At 41.3% G+C, this 13,588-nt stretch overlaps 1 protein-coding gene across 1 annotated transcript in view; it reads right to left on the bottom strand.

Moving 5' to 3' along the window:
- DPY19L1 (dpy-19 like C-mannosyltransferase 1) overlaps positions 1-12,383 on the bottom strand; it is a 46,848-nt gene extending 34,465 nt beyond the window's left edge. The window contains exons 1-5 of the mRNA XM_063325509.1: positions 11,853-12,383; positions 10,781-10,849; positions 5,697-5,721; positions 4,344-4,431; positions 3,587-3,724 (exon numbers count right to left, since the gene is read on the bottom strand). Of these exons, the coding sequence (XP_063181579.1) occupies positions 3,587-3,724; positions 4,344-4,431; positions 5,697-5,721; positions 10,781-10,849; positions 11,853-12,153 (621 nt within the window). The 5' untranslated portion in view covers positions 12,154-12,383. The remainder of the gene's footprint in view (positions 1-3,586; positions 3,725-4,343; positions 4,432-5,696; positions 5,722-10,780; positions 10,850-11,852) is intronic.
- Between the last annotated feature and the right edge of the window lie 1,205 nt (positions 12,384-13,588).

Here is a 13,588-nt window from a genome sequence, read left to right as displayed (position 1 = left end):
ACCAGGGAGGAACACCACCACGCACCAGTACAGACTGGAGCTGACAAGCTAGAAAGCAGTTCTGCAAAAAAGGACCTGTCAGTGCCGGTGGACAAGTTGTACTTGAGCCAGAGATAAGCCCTCGTTGCAAAGAAAACCAAATGTATCCTTGGCTGTACGTCACCAGTGCAAGAGAAGTGATCCCTCCCCTCTACTCAGCACTGCTAAGACCCTGTCTCCAGTGCTGAGTCCAGTTCTGGGCTGCCCAAGACAAGAAGAACATAGAGTAAAGATGACTGAGAGAGACTCTTCTCGATTGACAAGACAAGAGACAAAGAGCCCAAACTGAAATACAGGAAATTCCACTTATACATACGAAAAACCTTTTACTTTGAGGGTAGTCAGACACTGGAACAGGTTGTCCAGATGTGGCGATACTCAAAATGAAACTGGAGATAGCCCTGAACAACCTGCTCTCTACTTCATCCTGCTTCGAGCACAGTGTTGAAATTAGATGATCTTCAGACATCTCTTCCAACCCCAACTGTTCTGCAATTCTATAATTCATTATTTTTTAATACCAAGGCTCCAATTGTCATGACTCACTTCATCTGTGGTCTTTACACTCACAATGTAATTCTTATAAATTTAAAATACAACTACATCTTTCTAGATCAAGACTCCCTGCCTCAATATTGTGTCCTGCAAAGTACACTACCCTGATTTCCTGGAGGCTTTCTGAACATCTGTGCCCTGTATGCGTGCATACATAAACCAGACACTTGCCCCATCTCCTGATAGGCAACAACAGGACTGGGGAACCAAATCCAATTCTTTCCCCTTAACACCTGAATGTGGTTTGTACACTGCCAATAGAATGCATAGGCAGCTTAGAGACATCTGTCTAGTATATTTGCATCACCAGCCCTGAAGGCGACATTACCCTAAGCATGTAGAACATTCTTGCTGAACCAATGCTGCACAAAAAAAAAAATTATTAATTTACCAACTTAATGTTTTTATGCCACAAGTGCTTGTGTCTACTGCACGTTACTACACATGAATACTCCCTAAAAAGGTACCACATAGGTGCTTCATGCTAAACACAAATATTTTTTGCCAAAAGCTACTTTACATGGGCATAAAAATGGAAGCAAATCAGCAGTATAAAATTGCTAGGTGAATTAGAGCACAATGGCCTTTTTGGAATTTCTGCTGTGCCATATCAGATGAGGCAGTAAATGCAAAACTTGGAAAACAAAAGACTGGCTCTCAGATCCAGGAGATCTCAAGAGGCTGAACCAGTCCTTTGCTGTAAAACAACACGTAGAAAAGTCAATCCCTTTTACTAGTTGCCTTTGAGTAAGCACTCTAACACCAACTACATGGGTTTTTGCATCACTCATCACTCCAACTCAAATTTTCACCACCACTGCCACACACAGAAATATCAACTGTTCTAAGAGACAGAGTAAACTTAACACATTATCTCTCTGCAATAGAATTTAGCACACTGTCTCTCTGCCATTTTGCATCACGGGTCACAGATGAAAACACCACCACAACCACTGGAACAACCTGACTATGCAGCAAACACCTGGAAAATCAAGACTATTTAGGATTATAATAGTGTACAAGTACGAAGACTGACTTGTTGCTTTCGACATATATTTTTTACTGACTATATTTATACTTTACACAGAAGATGCAGTGATTGCTATGGACTCACTTTACTTTTTTTTTTTTCCCTTTTTTTGAAGTTTTCATGGTTAGTACTGGCTGTACATGAAAGTGAATTGTTCTGCTTTTCTTAATGGGTTTAACATCCTGTTTAGTAACTGGGTTTCAAGGTTAATTTTGACACAATTAATTTTGAAATCCACTAAACAAACAAACATTTTATTAAGATTCAGCCTTAATGCTACTATTGGGCTGAAAGAGCTGGAAAGATCCTAAATATCAAAAGGAAATTAAACACTTTCAGAAAATATGACTGGATGCTGAGTATCACAAGAAAAAAAATTCACTGCCAACAAATAAATCCACAAGCATCTTCCCATCACCCAGCCCCATTATAATCAAAAGTAAAATTAGATAAAAACAGAGAACATACTTCAAATGTCAAGTTGCACCCATAGACAGTTTATAGATGTAGTTATGTAGAAAAAAAAGAGTACTCAAGAAATACACTTTAAAAAAAACCCAATATTTACAGGTGGGCTAGACATCCAGCAATAAACGACTGAAAGGAGCAGAGGAGACTATTTGTCTGCTTTGCATGCCCACACAGGCACAGAGAAGATGAATGAATTAATATCACCAAGTCCTATGAGCCAGTATGATCCTAGAAAACTCTGAATGAACAGACAAGCCTACACATCCTGCACAGTAATCTGCCTAACGTTCTTACAGTATGTCAGCCACTATATCTGATAGCTCTTGTTTTGATTTCATCATCCAATTTACTTAGTCATCTTTCACTGTGATACTGATGATTCTCTAACAGCTAGTTCATTTGACCAGTTACTTTTTGATTTTTGCAAGTCAGACTATAGCTGAAGTAAATAAATCCCTCTCAGATAAAGAAAGTAACTTTATAGTGTCCAAATGAAAGAAAAAAAAAAAAAATCAGGGAGAGGGTAATAAAAAGCACTCAGCTATAGCATTTAGTTCTTCCAGAGCAAGGAATTAAGAAGCAAATGAAATCACTACGTGCATGTTATATAAATACATGCATGCCAAGAATTCTTACACATATAGTTCCTGAAAGCAGCTCTGCTCCAACAGAGCAGGAGAACGAGTATAAATGCTACTACCCAACAATTACAGACATTATTAGTCCTTGGTTCTCCAAAAAATAAGCTGCTGCTGACACGTGGAGTCATAGAAATGTACATTAGCCAAAGGAGGTTTCCCTTTGCCAAATATTTGAGACACACTGGCAAAACCATGAGAGAGAAAACCAAACATTTCTGTACTTAAAGACATGTTCTTTTTAGTGACAAAAAAAAAATCAGAGTAGGAACATAATCTAAGCAGGTAACAAGTCTAACATCAAGTACGTACAAAACAACAGCAGTCAGTCTTCTACAGAGGAATTTCTTCTGCAACATGTAAGGAAACTATTACCGTTCATGGATTTTAGGGCCACAGTGAACTGTGATGTGTTAGTTCATTGTCCTACACAAAATGCAAACCAAAATAATCTCTAAATACCTGTATCACTGCAGGCATTATTTCACATACTACTGACACTTCGTAAGTTATGTTTCCTGAAGTACACAATGTCAGCAACTTACTTGCTTTCAGTGACAAGAACAAAAAAAGGCAAGAAGTATAAAATTGGATTGCAACTTTAAGGCACGAAATACTAAGATCTAGAAAGTATTCACATTTGATTGGACATACTTGAAGTCTGAGAATTGATCATAATGTATGAAGTAACTTATTTTAAATCTAGAACTAAAATACAGTATATAAGCAACAGTTCATTAGTCACTATATCTTTACAACCGCACTTTCCATAGTAACATTTCTTAGAAATTTGTAGTCAAACCTAAAGAAACCAAAGATTTATCAGAAGGTATTATTTTTAAACATAGCTCACCTCTGGGTAAAGATTGAACCTTTGTAAGGTGTTAATCACTAAAGGATATTCAGTTATTCTGTCATTCATAATTGCCCATACTCCATTCCAAAACGATGGTGCCTCAATAATGATCTTGAAGTAGGAATAATAAAGACCCTACAGGAGAGCAAAATCATTGTTTACAATTAAAGAGGTCACTTCTGCTTCATTAACTGCCATATACAAGGTTAATTTAAAAAAAAAATGTGTAGTATAACAAATAGGACAAAATGATTCAAGATGACTATCCAGTTTTTCAAATCTCTTCTATTAGTGCCACTGAAACAAGCAACGTGCGTTTCCTTCCACCTTGTTTCATCTGGAAACCTCTCATTTGGGCTGGCAACTATGCACGAGCATAGCACTTCACAATTCTCAAAATAAAAACAGCCAACAGGTGTATATGTATGCAAACATTTTTTTTTTTTTTTTAAAAGCTGCATAACAAGACTATAATTGAAAATAACCTACGAGGAACTTGCAGTTTTGTATTTTAGGTCCTCCAGAATCATACTTTTAAATCATATTTTAAGTGATCTGTGAAGAGATACAATCACAGTGATCAGCTGCAAGACACACAAATGCTTTGCATGTAAAAGTGTAATGCATGCTAGTTGCAAGACATCTATATATTTACTTATCCAGAAGGTATTCAGAAACTTTGGAAAGACCACAATCACAAGATTACAAACAGAAGGTTTTCAATCACTGAATTTTTATTGAAACATAATCTAACCATTTCCGTGCGAAAAGCCATTTCTCTTTCTAGCGTTGACAGGTGAGAAAAATGACGGTCATTTTCAAAAAGAGTTGTTATGTGACACCTGTTAAAAAATAATAATTAAAACTGAATAAAGAGTTTTAGAAGCTGTACTAAGCTATATATACCAAGGAACAGCTGGCAAAACATTCAATGAAGACCTAAAGTTTACTTACATACTCCTATTTTACTTATATATTATACCAACGTTCTCCTCTATTCAGATTATTTTACATGGAAAAAATATGAAACCATAGAGCATTTATTAAATTCTATTATGGAATTAGTTATAATACTCTAATGTATTTTAACTTAAGTGCAGACACTTAAGGATCAAAAGTTTAATGCTATTAAAACTATCAAGTCTGTATATTAGGAAAGAAAATTTAAATATCTGACAAAGGAAAAGAAGCACAGATTACATGGTGAAAATAATGGTGCACATACAAGTGGTGTATGGGTTTTTCCCACAAAAAAAATCTTTCATGACTCGTATTTTAATGCAGTTATATGCCATTATATAGAGATGCACTTACCATCAAAAGTATATTTAAATAAAGGTGTGACTAGAGGGGGACGGGGAGCCAGGAAAAATGCAAATAATTTTGGAGGCAAAACTTGCAATTTACAAAACGCACTTCATCTCCAGAAAGGATGGAAAAAGAAAGAAACACAGCAGTGCACATGACTCTGCTTTTGAATAGGAATTTGCAAGAAACAAACTACTAAAAATCAATAGTTCTTTTTGAGCAAGAAAACAAAAACAGAGTGGCAGAAGCTGTTACTTTTCACCTCTGCAAAAGCAGCTGGTGAAAATCGCTACAGAAGCCATTCTATTTCAAGTCTATACTACAGAAAAGAAGGGTGAGGATTAGGATGGAACCTGAAACACAAGGATTACGGTGACAAAATGTAGCTGAAAGGCCATTCTTCTGTACACAAAGAAAACACTGGCCAGAGTTCTCTGAAGAGGTCAGAGAAAACATGATGTAAGACTAAGAAATTAAAGTGGAATCTAAATAAGCAGAACACAGGAGAAAGCTGAAAGGATTTACCTGGACTTTCAAAAGTGGAAAAATACCTGAATTTGTATATCTAAGCAACGATTTTCCACCTGGATAGCAGGCTTCGCTCCTTGATTAAGAAGTTTAAGAGATCTTTCACAATAGCTTTCCAAGAACAGATTTATTCATCTTAGAGACAACAATTTGTGTTTGAGAGGTAAGATCTAAATATAAATTATCCCAATAGCTTGTCTAAATATAAGTCCAAATGATATTTTTATTATTTTAAAATACCATATTACTCAAGCAATAAATTTAACCTTACCAATGTAGGACTCCTGCAAAAGCAGCTGTAAAGGAAACAAAAGGTGTCAAGTTACTCAAATATTTAAATAATTGAACATGAAATCATGTTCATTAAACTAATTACAGTACGACTTCAGAGATACACAGAAGGTACTCAGCCTCCAGAGGAACAGAAGAATAGGAACATCTGAATTAACTTTCATAGCCAGCTCTTTGAAAATCTGAAATTATGCTGATGGTATTCAGCAATAAGCAATGTTCCCACCTATATCCTGCATCACTCAAGTCAATCCATCAAAATCTAATGCACCCATTTCAGCTACCAGTAAGAAAAATTAGTTATAAGCATTTTTTTAATAAACAAAAATATTTTTAACGTCTTTAAAATACGTACTGTGACTGTTCTCTCAACTCCTGCTCAGATTTCTGCTACCACACAGCTCATGCAAAGGCCTGATACATGCCAGGAGCAGCACTGTTAGGTCAAAGCAAGGGCAACACATAGGCAGGACGCGGTGGCCAGAAAGAGCTAAAGGTCATCATGCAGCCATTATCACCTGCAGAAATAATCCTTGCATATGGATTGTCTGGCAGTTTCTTCAGAATCTGCTAACTCATGGAAATGGTATAGATCAAACTTCCAAGCTGGAAGGTATAAAATACATCAGCTTATCCAAAAAGTTTTTCAAGCAGATCCAGTAGCAGCTGGACTGCTGAGGCTTTTGTGCTTCCTGGTGTGATACAGGGGACACTTGCATCATGATGGAAGAGGAATGATGAGCACTCTCACCATCAGCTTTCGCTCACAGGCGCACAAGTTAGGAGTTACAAGTTATGAGTTTGTTAATTAGAGAACTTGTGAGTTAGAAACCTCATGCCTTAATTGATGAATTAGTGAATTCCCATGTTAGACTACTCTGTACAAAGTGGACTGAGCCCTTGTTTATCATGTTTGTTTGTTTTCTTTCTTATTCAGCTCATAAAATAAAGTTTAATTTACAGAGTACATTGTCCTGTAAATTTAAGAGATCCAAACAGACCATGACAACTAACGCAAATCTCATTGAGCCTGTAATTGCTAAAAAAGGTAGACTCTGCATGTAATAACGTTCCATTTGTCCATTCAGAGACTATCTATCTGCACTGTTGTCGCATAGGTACAGAACAACGGAGATAATCTGAGGGACAAAGGGAGAAGACAAATGATGATAAAGCAGTGGGTAAACAGTCTAGGTATCCAACTTTTTGAGCATGACAAGATCCACAGGGCACAGAAGCCACTCCATTTTACTTGGGCAGCATTCAAAACATACCCAGAGCTCACCATGGAAGCAAAACCAGCACGAGTGAGGCATAAAGGGTAGGCATTTAGAGGGACCATGGTGCTCTTTCTAGACTGAAGGTGTCTTGGTTGCCCTCTAGGCACACAGCAGCTCTCTGCCATGGTTAATGTAGAGTCCTCTTATTCACATAGGCTATACAGAGCAGAGAGAAAGTGGAGAGGACGAGCCCCTTCCCTGCTCACACCCAGCTGGAGCCAGGAAGGTGCTCAGCACCGTGTCCCTCTCCAGGGTGCTGATCCACACACACCTCCCACACCCCACGGGCACAGCCCTCGCCTCCGTGACAACCCAAAATGGGTCAAGTTGCTGGCACATTGGTAAGACATACATTAAATGCCTGCCCACTGATGCAGAACACAGTTGGAGAGTTAGTGAATGTGCATGTGCTCGGACTGTATGTGTACGGTAGTCTGTTTCTGGAAAGCCGCAGGGACAAGAGAAAGACAGACACCTTTGCAAAACCACCAAATGTACATGGAACAGAAATGGACTGAATGTACACTTCATGCCCTAGTACATATTCCCAAATGACATGGTCCTCCAAAACAGGGCCTGGAACTACTGCTGCTGCTGGCAGTACTTGTTATCATTGCCACCACAATGCTGCTAGTGGCAGTACTTGTTATCATCGTCACCACGGGTGATGCAACAAACTACATTTATGAACTTCAGTTTTAATATTAAAGTTTTGTATACAATGATGTGTGAGGTGAAACTGAGTAAGGCGGGGGGAAAAGAAAAAAAGAAAAAAAAAAAGAATTACCTAAGGGGAAAATATTTCTAAACTACTTGCCTGTACAATTTAACATTTACCTCAAGTTACATACTTCACATAGTAGTCAAGGTTGTACAATACGACACTGAAACTTCCTTAAGAAAAAGTGGAGTTTTTCAGCTCCACTTCAGTCACTGAAGTAGTTTTCTCACAGAGAAGCCTGGATTTCAGTCAGAAAATTAATACCACAAGCTTTCATTTAAAACTTTACATTTTTACATATACTTTCTATGAAAAAAAAAATACCTAAGGATTACTCAGTATAGTTCACATTAAGTGGAAATTAATGTCTTAGGAAAGTCTCAGGAGCTACAGAGGTGGGTTTTTTTTTTTTTATACCAAGGACATTTACATTAATTCTCATGGAGAGCTGCAAATTCCTTTTTCAGAAAAGCAGATCTGGATACAATATGGAATTCCAGGTAAGCACGTTAGCTGTATCAGCAACATAGCAAACCATACTCCATAAACAAACACATTTTGCAGTAATTGTATGAAAAGAAACAGAGCAGTCCATGCCTTTATTAGTTACTACTTATTGTGTCTCACATTTGCACAAGAAATTACTTCATTCCTCAGCAACATTTCTCAGATTCCCAATTAGATGCTGAAATACATTTACATACACACACACTCCAACTATAAAAAACATATCAGCTTTGAGACAGATTACACATTAGGTAAGAACATACAGTAAAGTTAAAGCAAATGCACATAAGCTACCAATACTGTTCAAATTCACAGGGTTTCAAATAAGCAGTGTTTTACTGTTGCAAGTAATTTATCTATTAATATGGAAATTACATTTCAGATTCAAACATACCACTTATTTCATAGAGAAAACAACATATTCAAATCTGATTCTTACCTTCAGTAAATGCTTTATTTAAAGTCAATGCATTAAGTGTAAATACATTCATAGCTATTTTGGAGAATTTCGTATATACATTTTTATAAAACTTCACAATATCACTCTATTGTCTTTTATAATAGACCTTTTATAATCACACAGCAATTCATGTAATTACTCACATTTCAAGAGACAATGCACTTAATTCATAGACTTACACTATGAGTCCAAATCGACGTTTTTCAACAGACAGCATTCAGACTTACATTAAGCTAGTTTCTGCTGGAAAACATGCAGATCAGCTCTCTTAAATTACCCTCCTTTGATGCCATTATTGTCATTACTGGGGAGGGAATGAAGGAGGACAAAAGAGCACTACTAGAGTCCTATTGCTACAAAGACTTACACAGCTTCTACGTACTTGAACTTGCAGGTGCCATTTTCTCACACAACCTGAGAACCCCCAAAAGCAAAGCACATGATCGGATTTTTGCAGACTAAGGCTATTATGTAAAGTCTGATAGTTTATTCTTCAGATTTCCTATTTTTGCCTATGTTCTTTTCCAAGAAAAGCAGTATGAGTGGCTTATAAAAAGCATTCTAATTCTGGAAATTAAATACTGCAGAATAAAGCCATAATATACAGAACTCAAGAGAACAACAAATGCTGAGATAATGTAATGCAACAGGATGTGAAACGTACTAGAAACTGATTAATACTTTGCAAGTATCCCCGAAGTGACTAGGTAGGAATACCGCAGAACTGGGAACAAGGAGGAATGTGCAAGCATTGACTACTTCTGCAGCTTAGTCAAGATGTTTCATCGTGAGATTCTGTGCAATCTAGAAAGGATGTCTTCAAGAATAAGGCCTCAAATCAACGGTCATTTAAAAAAAAACAAACAAAACACAACATAATAGGGCAAAGTGTTGTATAAGAATGTCCTTGAAAATTTAACAACTTCATTGCTGCACATCAATTGGAGATAAAAGGAAAAATCCACACCCTAAAACAAAGCTAGCTCCAACTGTGGGAGCCTCTGTTTTAAAAATCTGGACCTTAAAGCTGAAGTAACAAGAAAAATTCAAATGTCATTAAAATTGAACAAAACCCACTATTTCATATTTAGAATACATACGTTTTTTGCTACTGCAAATACTGTATGCTATTACATACTTTGCTATTAAGGGTTTACTCCTATTAAAAATGTAAATAGCTCCCTGATAATTCGTTATCTGGGTTTCACAGCCAAATTCAAACTCCAGAAATTATAAAGCTCCCTACCTAATCTGCTCTCAAATTTCAATCAAATGAAAGCATTCTTCAATTTTGACCACCAGTTTAACATTTCTATGTCATTTAAGTAACTACTAGTCTAGGAAACGCTGAATAAACAGAGGTAAGCAAAGCAATTCAGGAACAGTTTATTCATCAATTACTTTGCAAGCTAAGGGTTGTTTCCCTGCTACTACTTTGCAATGTAATTCATCAAAGTGAAGAAACTCCCTTTGGCAACAAGGACTACTGGTGATGTGATTAATAGTACCAGCGGCTTTGGAATACCCTGACAGTCTTTTAATATAATACCTTTAAGAGTATATCTAATGGCACATCTGACAAATATGCTGTTGTTTAACAATTGTTAACCTTAGGAATGCACTTCTTATTTAATTTTGCAAATACTTTAGGTGCTTTTTCCAAGACTTTGGCCATTAGCCATTTTATTATTTACTCCAAAATATTCCCAAAGATATTAACAGCCCAATTTACATCCCCCTACAGTTGTATGTTCTTGCACACGTAATCCTTACAACACAAGTTGTTTTGATTACATGACTTAATAAGAGTTGCTTCTTTCCCCCCTACCCTAGAAATTAATGACTGGATAGGAGAGATCCATAAATATCTGCACAATTATTTTCCTACAAATGTTCTGATACCACACCAGCTGCTACAATAACAGCTTTGCAAAAGTTATGAGGTAGGAAGTTACTTACTCTCCCTTTTCAACACTAACTATGCCTTTTTGTTTTTCTGAGTTATAATTCCAAATATATTTTGATACAGTTTACAATTCCAGAGAAAGAAAGGTAAAAAGAACAGTGTTTTCCCGTGACATATTCCTTCTACTTACCCATAAGGAAAGTGAGCCATATCTTGCTATCAGCTTTTACGATGAAGGCCTTTCTGTCATCAACAAATACTGTCAAAAGAAAACAAATACCTTAAGCATCAATTAAGAACAGCTATTGTAAAAGGTAATCTGTTTGAACGCTGCAGCACTAGTTTTCCATATAAATCTCGACTAGACTTCAAAAACGCTGAAAGAAGTTTCATGCAGCAAGTTAGCAACTACACATAGAAGCTTTAAACATCGCAGATAGACCATTAAGGTGACTATACACATCACAAGGCTTTTAATTCCTGAAATAACTTTTACAAAATAACTTGTCAGAAGAGGATATCTACAGATATATGTCACTGAAAAATCTGCTCAAACAAGAGAGTCATCCTTTTAAAGAATAAGCAACCCTCCGTGCGTTCAGCAAAGCGTTATCAAGAAACAAACTGGTCATGCCGACACTTATAAGCTGAGCTCGTCAACGCGACTATAGACTGTTTCAACAAGAGTTAGTTACAGAAACACCATGTTTTCCCATTTCTCCCCCGAAGGACGCTAAAGTGGCAAAAAGCCCTTTCCCTTCCCCTCGCCCACGATATCAGTGTGGGTCTTGTCATTTTATTTTTTTTTTTTCTTTCTCTTTTAACCTCCTCCCGTCGTGACAGGCTGGAGAACGAGCACGGGGAGTGCGGGAGAGCCACCGGCCGCCTGCCGTGCCCCGGCAGCGCCACACACAGCCCTCCCGCCTCCCTCCGGGGGACGCCGCCGGGCCACGGGGGTGCCCGCCGCCTCCCCTCCGCTCCCCGCCCGGGATCGCCTTCCCGAGGAAGGTACGGACGTCCCGGCGCTCCCCTTCCCCGGGAGGGAGGGAAAAGCGAAGGGAGCTTTTCCCGCCCTGCCGGGGAAGTCTACCGACAGCCGGAAAGAGGGGAGGGAGGAGAGACCGAGCCCCATCCCGCTTCCCCCGGGCGGAAGGGCTGCTCCCCCCACCCACTTCCCCAGCCGAGCAGGGGCAGAGGAAGCGGGCAGGACTTGGGGGAGCTCCGGAGGGCTAGCTCCCTCCCCTCACCACCCCCCACCTCACCTCGCAGTCGGTCTCTGCAGACGCGCAGGAGCCTCAGGGGCCCGCGGCCCAGCACGTCCCGCTCCCCCTCAGCCGCGGGCCCCTCCCTGCAGGGTCTCTGGGGGTCGCTCCGGGCTCCCCGCCGGCCGCCGCCGCCTCCCTTCCGCATGGCGCGGGCCCCGCCGGCGGGGACCTGCCTGCCGGGGGAGTGCGGCGGGCGCCCGCGGCCGCTCCCGGGGCTGGCGCCGGGCGACTGGTGCTGCTGTTGCCCGGGCTTGAGCGGCGGCGACTCTTTGTTCCTGCTTCGGGTCGGGACGACCATCTCCGCATAGTCCCCACCGGGGCCGGGGAAGGGAGGGGGGATGCCGCGCCGGAGAGGGGAAGCGAGACGGGGAGTGGGCGGTCCTCAGCCAGGAGGTTCCCCCACCCCCGGGGAAGGGCCCGGAGGCCTCGGGGCGGGGGGAGCGGAGGCAGAGACAGCGGGCTCGTAGGAACCGGGCGAGGAGGGGAAAGGGGCGCCCGGCCACTACTCCGCCGCCGCCGCCTGCTCCGCCCGGCTGGCCACGTGGGGGCGGGGGCGGGGCTCCCCGCCGGGGCGGGTAACGGCTCCTGCCGCACCGCCCCTCACGCACGCACCGCCCCGGCGGCGGCGGGGGGGCCGTTGCTGTCTCCCTCCCCCCCCATCCGCCGCCACCGGGTTGCACGTGCTGCCCGCCCGCCTTCCCTCAGAGGAGGCGGGAGCGGGGCCGTTCCCGCTCGCCTCTTCCCCCGCCCCGGGAGGGACGGCAGGGCTTTGCCCCAGGCTGCCCGTGCCCCTGCGCCGCCGCCGCCCGCCTGCTCCCCTCCTCTCGTTGTTTCTCGCCGTGGCCTTTCTCCGGCCCGCTCCTAAGCCGTTTGGCTTTGTAAAGCGTCGTCTTCAGGCCCACCCCCAAAAAATCGATCTTTCTGGAGTGTCCTCCCTCTCAAATTCCCAGAATTTTAACTGCCAGAAGGTGTCCCAGGGCCACAGCAAACATTTCTTCCTCCTTATTTTGGAGTTTAGACGTGGGTTTGCCTCACGGTGCGCCAGTGGTGGGGCAACACCCGAGCGGCCTCTGCCACAGGCCTGCGAGCCGGCCAGGGCTGCTGGCCGGGCCCCAGGGCTCCCGGTGAGGCAAGGCCGCAACTTCACAGCTTTCTAGAGCAAGTCACCTTCAGCACCTGGCAGCAGCAATTACTGTGGCCCCTACACTAATTAACGCTGGGATTACTGTTCTTTTAAGGGTGGTGAATGTGCAACACAGCTGTCAAACACATCCCAGCTACAGCAGAACTATCTTTCCTCCTCCTGCGCCCTTTTTTTGACCAGCACATAACAGTAGTCAGACAGTGACTCATCCGATAGGGATATATTAATATAATTACCACTTTTTGATAATGTTGATTAAATAAAGCAGAGCGTAGCCTCTTCATTAACTGCAACATCTCCAAACGGATCCATTTCACTCTCTTCTCTCTGTCCCCTTGTTATTTCCCCCCACCCGGAAGTTCTTTCTTGACCGTACGTATTCCTTGCCTTCTAGGTGCTTTTCATCGCTGTCTTCAGGCTTTTCTTCGACCCTGTTCACTTTTCATTTCTCTCCGTATGTTTCTGCTCCTAAGGTCTCTATATGTTTGAGTTTTCATCTTTACACTGGACTCTTCGCTTATTTTTCCTGGCCTTTTCACCTGTTTCCTCTGATGTAACAAATATGGGGCTCTTTCTAAAATGTTTACAA

The sequence above is a fragment of the Chroicocephalus ridibundus genome, chromosome 2, assembly GCF_963924245.1.
Source record: "Chroicocephalus ridibundus chromosome 2, bChrRid1.1, whole genome shotgun sequence".
In the NCBI taxonomy this organism is placed as follows: domain Eukaryota; kingdom Metazoa; phylum Chordata; class Aves; order Charadriiformes; family Laridae; genus Chroicocephalus; species Chroicocephalus ridibundus.
The sequence above is the reverse complement of the archived record's forward strand: the minus strand, read 5'-3'. Positions and strand labels throughout refer to the sequence as shown.